Source organism: Belonocnema kinseyi, chromosome 5 (assembly GCF_010883055.1).
Source record: "Belonocnema kinseyi isolate 2016_QV_RU_SX_M_011 chromosome 5, B_treatae_v1, whole genome shotgun sequence".
NCBI lineage: Eukaryota > Metazoa > Arthropoda > Insecta > Hymenoptera > Cynipidae > Belonocnema > Belonocnema kinseyi.
Window position 1 is genome coordinate 115,704,450 of NC_046661.1, and position 7,555 is coordinate 115,712,004.

Below are 7,555 nucleotides of genomic sequence, written 5' to 3' on the forward strand. Positions count from 1 at the left end.
CCCCCCCCCCCCCCCCCCCCCCCATTTTAGCTGCGGACGTCTTTTATGGACGGTCTCTAAGCTACAGTTCAGAAAAGTTAAAACAACCATTTTTCTTCGTGTAATATTTTCTTCCGTTTTAGACCATTTTGACAGTTCTGACAATAACATTTAATGAGCATTTAAAATTTTTCATGAATGTGGAACTTATAATATTTTCCTTAAAAAAAGTAATAGAAAAAAAACGTTTTCACCTTAATTGTATAGTCAATTTCTCGACATTTTAAAACAACCTGGCAACATTTATAGACGTGCTTTTTTCAAGTCTATTTTTATACTACTGGCATAGTAGCGCCCCGGTCCACAGTGGTCTGGAATAGGAATTTACTGTTCATAATCGCCCACAGGTCGTGTTTCTTAACCGATTTAAAAGTTTTTTTTTTTTAGAAATGCTCAGCAATTAATTTTTAAGAGAATTCTGGTTTGCTTTTTTTAAAATTTTTGTTACAGAGCAACAATATATAAACAATTATAGTGACGAAATTGACCATCTTGGCTTTGTGAATTTTTATCTCAAGAAAAAATACAGATAGAAACTCACTATCAGCCGGAATTATTGTACATGCATTCATAGAATATAATTAATTTTAATAATATTTAACTTAATTATTATAAACATTTTTATAAACAAATTCTTATCAGTGTTTTTTTATCATAGAAAAAATCGTTTATTTCACGCTAGTTACTAATATTTTTCATGAGACTCATAATTTGTAACAAAAAAATTAGCATGAGTTAACAACTATTGTTTTTATAAAAATTTCTATAAACAAATTCTTTATAAACGAGTTTTTCTCATAGCTGAATTGATTTTTCTGAACAAAAGTGATTCACAATTGTCTTTAAAGCCATTTATATACTTTAAGCCTTATCAAACATAAACAATATAGATTGTTTATAACAATTTAGTTAAACAAGTCTCCTAATCGGCCGTTTCCTCGTAAAAAAAAATGTTTTTTTCTTCAATAATTATTAGAGTGACATTTATTGCGGTGACTAACCAACGAAATTGAATAAAGAATAATTTATATGATTGTTATAAGCCATTTTTTTAAAAAAGCATGATTTATTTTTTTTACATGCAAAAAGGACGATTTTCCACTGAAATTATCCGACAATAAACTAACATTGATTCCAAAATTGGATATGGGACATTAAATAATAATTTGCACAATTGTTAATAACAATTTAAAAACAATGCGTGACAATCTGCGGATGGTCGTAGAAAGAAGTTATTTTTTCTTCAATCATTTTTGTGATAATCTTATTTGTGTTATTGAATCAATGAAAAAAATGATACTTATAATAATAATGAGATTATTATAAAAAACTTAAAATAAATAAATTACGATTCAGAACTCGAATTATTTTTAGATTCGAATTATTCTATTAGTTTATCGAGTTGGAACCGTACTTTTTAGTTGAGAGTCACTTGTTCTTCATTTGTTTTTCATGAAGTTACGTACAAAACAAATGAAAGATAAGTGACTTCTGAATACGCACGGACAGCGTTATTGCACCTTATTTTCTCTTGCTCCTTATTTATTTTTCAGGAAGTTGCATAAAACAAACGAAAGATAGGTGACTTCTAAAAACACAAGTACAGTGTTCTTGCTATGGACAGTTTGCTACAGAATTTGTTATTAACAATTACGCAAATTATTGTTAAATGTCCCATATGCAATGTTGGAATCACTGTTAGTTTATTGTCGGATAGTTTGAGTGGAAAACCATCCTTTTTGCATGTAAAAGAAATAAATCATAGTTTTGTTGAAAAAATTGTCTATAACAATCATATAAATTATTCTTTATTTGATTTCGTTGGTTAGTCACCGCAATAAATGTCACTCTAATAATTGTTAAAGAAAAAAAATTTTTTTCTACGAGGAAACGGCCGATTAGGAGACTTGTTTAACTAAATTTTTATAAACAATCTATATTGTTTATGTTTGATAAAGCTTAAAGTATATAAATGGCTTTAAAGACAATTGTGAATCACTTTTGTTCAGAAAAATCAATTCAGCTATGAGAAAAACTCGTTTATAAATAATTTGTTTATAGAAAAAAAACTTTTAAATCGATTAGGAAATACGACCTGTGGGTGATTATGAACAGTAAATTCCTATTCCAGACCACTGTGCGGTCGTGCAGCCAACGTTCTGCTAGTACTGGGCGAACCACCGGCTGTCTGAACTTATGCGCAGTACGGGGCCAGTACTGCGCCGGTGGTGAACCCCAGCACACTACCGACATTTCCACCTGGGTATAAGCTAACACTGTTTGAAAAAAATCTAATTATTTTCTTAACTCAAAAGTATAATATTTTTTAAAAAACACTATCATTATTCGAAATTGTTAAAAGGTTCTATATCTTGTTAAAATTGTAATAATTTTTGTTTTAAAATACAAATTATTGGTGCAAGTCCTAATACCCTAACATTATCGACAGAGTTTCGTGGAATTTTGCATGACATGGTACATGTTACGACATAAAAAGTGTTCAACCAAACATAATACGTTATCAAAGAAGCAAAAATTTTAATCAAAAAACGACTTTAAAAAAAAAGTGCCAAACTTAGCCCCAGTCTTCTCTAACCTAAAATGGTTACTAATTTCTAAAGCTTCAAAATCTGATCTTTTTTGTTCAAAAATACACTAAACGGCAAAAAAACTGTAACATGACGGAAAAACATTACTTTTTAAAATATGTTTAATCTTTGAAACCGAATACTTTGTGACTGATAGTGCCCATTTACGGCATTGAATTCTAAAATAAACGAAAATTTTTTAAATTTGAAAATCTTGATGATTCTTATTTCAAGATGCTCATCCAACGAATGAAATCTGCCCGCTGCAATAATTTATTTACCTCGCGCTACTGGCTCGGTGATTGTGAATGATCTTTTTTCAAAGCTCCTTCGGTTTATCGTTCAAAACTTGAAGTTTTTTACATTATTTTCAACAGTTTTATATAAAATATCTATTACATGTATTTGTGTACCTCAGCTTGGAATTGCTTATTGAGATATTGCAAAAAAAAATATAAACTTCATTTATCATAATTAATATTTGTGGCTCATTTTGCATTAAATTTTATTCTCAGCTACCCTGAGAAATGTAAAAAAGACAATTTTATTATTAAACATTTTATTGTAACTTGTGTCATTTTTCCATAAATTGAGTTTGTTTATTTTCAATGTTATTTTTTACGATTTAAAATAAAAATACGCATCCTACGGTAAAGCGACTTTGAACAAATTTCCAGATATAATTTAGGGGAGAATTTTAGTTAAATAAAATCTTAATGTAGTTTGTTTACCTTTTCCAAAAAGATAAATTTTTCATTTTTAATATATGTTTATAACAGGAGTTTATAACAAAATTTCTATATGTTTTTGGTTGAACAATTTTGATCTTTTCAGGTTTTTTTGTTCCTTGTCTTGTTTTCAAAAAGTTCATTTTTTATTTTTAATCAATATTTTTATTTTTAGTGTCATTTTTCAAGAATGAAACAAAAACTACGCTTCCTATCAAAAAATTAGTTTTTGTAAATTTGTAGCTCTTTTCGGATGAGCAACTTTTCTTAATTAATTTTTTTCCTAGCTTCTGTATTTTGTCCAAAAATCTAGTTTTTTATTTTTAATAATGCTTTTTACGAATAAAACAAAAAGTACGTATCATTTAAGAAATTTATTAATAGCAGCTTTGTAGATATTTTCGGTTGCACAATTTTTATGGATTCATCTCTTTCGTACATTTTATAGTATTACCGCAAAATGAAATGATCGATTTTTTCAAGAAAATTCAAAAAATGTTTTAATGATAATCCTGTAAGGCTTTAAAAAAGTATCGTTTTTCTTTTGTAGACTTTTTTTATATCGTACTTTTTTTGCCTTAAAATGTTTATTTGCGTTTTTTTTTACATTCTCATCCTAATGGGAAGGCATTGGTCTTATCTAAAATTTCAGGTTGTCGGTTTTAATTAAATCTCCACATTTCAAGACCCCCTGAGTACGAAAAAACGATTCTTACGAAGGTGTCTGTACGTCTGTAGGTGTAGTCTGTAATTTGTAGTCTGTAGTCTGCAGTCTGTAAACACGATAATTTTGGAAAGATTGCTCAGATTGGATTCTGCTTTGGCCTATTTTCGTAAGGCCTAAAAAAAAAGAACAAGTTCGTTATCCAACTATTTTGAAAAAAAATCCAAAAAGTGAGCACATTTTAAAAATATTTCATACTATTTTTTTCAAAATTTAGAAATTCTATGTACGGATATTCATTATACTCGGAAACTCGAACAATTTATCCTTATGATTTTTTTGTGAAAAAGAAAATGATCAAAGTTATAGCATTTCCAAAATCCAAAAAACAAACCAAAATGAACATTTTAAACCGCAAAACGCACAATATGAAAAAAAGTCAATAGAAAAAAAAATTAATAATATTCTTTGATAAATATTGCATAATATTTGATAGGACACGTAGTTTTTGTTTTAATAGTAAAAAATATCACTCAAAACTAAAAAATTTAATTTTTCGAAAAAGGACACGAGGTTCGAACTGAAATTAACAGACTAAAGTTTTTCACTCCGAAAAGATTTATAAATTTTTTATTATTCATTTTTAAATAGGACGAGTAGATTTTCTTTCAATCGTTAAAAAGAAGATTAAAAATAAAAATAAATGAATTTTTGAAAAAACGACACAAGCGACGAACAAAATGAAAAGACTTTGAAAGCTGTTCAACCTAAAATATCTAAAAGTTTGTTATAAACTCTGGTTATAAAAATATATAAAAAGTAAAAAATAAACCTTTTGGAAAGAGGACGCAAGACACAATAACATTTTGTTCAACAACATTTTTTGCCTAAATTACATCTGCATTGAATATAAACAAATTAAATTTATAAAAAACGACACAAGTTGCAGTAAAATGTTTAATGATAATTTCTACATTCTCATAATTTATGATTGATAAAGTATTAGAATTGTCCAAAATTTGACATCACTGTTTTTCAACGGATCTCAACGTTTCGAGACCTGATGAATCGAAAAATCAAGTCGTTACGATGGCGTCTATCTGTCTGTCTGTTCGTTCGGCCGGCCGTCCGTAAACACGATAACTCTCGAAAAAATGAACAGATTACATTGATCTTTGCCACACTTTTTTTAGGTTCTAAAAGAAAACATTTTAAAAAGTTTTTAAGTCAACCGAAAATCAGAATTTTAAACTAAACAACGCACGATATAGAAAAAAGTCGAGAGAAGAAAAACATTGATTTTTGAAAGCCCTGCAAAATCATCGTAACAATTTTTTTGGATTTTCTTGGAAAATCGAAAATTCAAATTTTGATTGCACAAGAAATAATAAAAAATTCCATTATGTGGTCTGTGACGTCCCGAAATGTCTCGAGCTCACACGTCGTTTTTTGCACATCTACCCAGTGATGCAGAGAGAATTAGAGTAATTAGATTTAATTGGATCTTTACTATTATTTTATACACCTATTTTCATTTTATCTTAATCTTAAAAATATGTTCTCAATTTTCGAGTTCGAGTTTCAGAGTGCTGGGAATAGCCGTACATAGAATTTCTAAATTCTGAAAAAAATGTTCCCCAAAATTTTGAAAATGCCCTAACTTTTTGAATTTGTATCTAAAATAGCTGGTTGACAAACTCCATCTTTCTTTTTGGTCTCTTAAACTGTGAATTGCAATTCACTGCGATTAGTCTTTCAAAACTTATCTGATGACAACGTCGACGAAACCGTAAACGACAACGACGACTGACAGACGATATCGTAAACCGGGGTTTTCGGATTCAGCGGGTCTCGAAACTTTATCGAGATTTAAGGAAATCTGCAATATACAGTTTTGACACCAAACTAATACCTTTTCCTTATGACAAGAATTAAAAAAAATAACATAACCAAGAAATAATAGTTTTTTTGATTTTTTGAAACATTATGATTGCTTAAAATTCTGTTTAAAACATACTTTTTTCTAGCGAAAAGCACAACCATAAAATATTTATAATATTTAAAATAGTTTCTCAGGTAGTTTGAATGTTCTAATGTGTTAAAAAGAAAAAATCTTTCTCAATTCGCATAAGGTTCTTCTTGATTAAATTTATTTTTTTGGTAGAATATTATTTATTATTATGAATCCTACACCCTTTATTTTTCAATAATAATACTTTCTTTTTTAACTTATTATTTTTAATAAACAGATAAAGGAATCTGCAGTCACAGAGGAAAATTTCCATGAACTGGTCCAAGTTTCATCAACAGGTAAAAATGGGGGCTCATCACTTATTGAAGCCCTTCGTCAAGTTTGGGCCCCAACTCTTAAATCTTCAGGAGTGGATGCATCCTCCCTAAAAAGATTAGAGGAGGATATTTTGGGTCCAAGGCCCTCAACATCAATCGAAGAAGAGGAATTATTTTGGCACCGAAAATCAAAGGATGTGAAAAAAAGCGACGAAAGGAAGCTTTATCAACAAGCTACTAGCTTTTTGAAGAAAATTAGGGTAGAACTTGAAACTGCCGCTGTTTCCAAGTTAGTAATACAGTTTCATCAGTACAGTCATTTGAGATTGTATTTATACAGATGGATCATAAAGAGCAAAATCTTAAATATTGATATTAAAATTTTAGAGAAGGTCTTGCTGGTCTGGATGAAACTCTCGAAGTGGCTTCTGGATTCGTGGATGATCTTTGGAAACTAAAGGGTCAAGTTTATAGTGAGGAACGTATGAAATCGCTATTAGATATTGTTGGAAACGAACTTGTTATTCTGGTTGAAAGCCTCATCACTGGGGTAAGATATGTAATTATTAAATCATTATATTTCGTCTAGTTGAGGTATTGAAATTTATGGATATATAAATCAAAAAGACCACTGATTAACTTAAACAAATTTTGATTGGATCAAACAAATACTGACTATTTGACTGCTTATCCCAAATTTGGGACGAGATATTTCGTTTTAATATATAATTTTTGGAAATGGACGTGGTGACGGTATGGTTCAAGAGGTATGAAGCAAAATGGGCGTATTCAAGAGCATAATTAGGCTAAAACACTCTTGGGCTCAAAGTTAAACCCTCATCGAGCGAAAGAAATTCCTAAGCTCGGGAGGAAGGAAGTTAAAATCCTAACAGAAATGTTTATAGGGCATGGAAACCTCCGGTACCACAAACATAAGATAGGGCTTGAGGAAAGCCCCCTCTGTCGTCTGTGCGGAAAAGACAATGAGACTTCCACTCATATCCTCTGTCACTGCCCTGCGATTGCGGGGAAACATGTGACACTCAGAGGCTTTAGGGCCACGCTTAAGGCTTATAAGGGGACGTATCGGTATCACCCAAGCGTCATGAGCTGTGATGGTCTCAACTCAGAATATATAATAATAAATTCGCAACTGTTAAATAACAGATTGTAACATGTTACATAACTGGCGAGTCATAGATGACTCACCTCTGACGCAAAATAACACAGTCTGATCTGCAACTCTG

General features: G+C 30.2%; 1 protein-coding gene across 1 annotated transcript in view; it reads left to right on the top strand.

Moving 5' to 3' along the window:
• The window catches only part of LOC117173507 (cytoplasmic dynein 2 heavy chain 1), a 43,646-nt gene that overhangs the window by 2,194 nt on the left and 33,897 nt on the right, over positions 1 to 7,555 (top strand). The window contains 2 exon segments of the mRNA XM_033362128.1: positions 6,269 to 6,597; positions 6,696 to 6,858. Of these exon segments, the coding sequence (XP_033218019.1) occupies positions 6,269 to 6,597; positions 6,696 to 6,858 (492 nt within the window).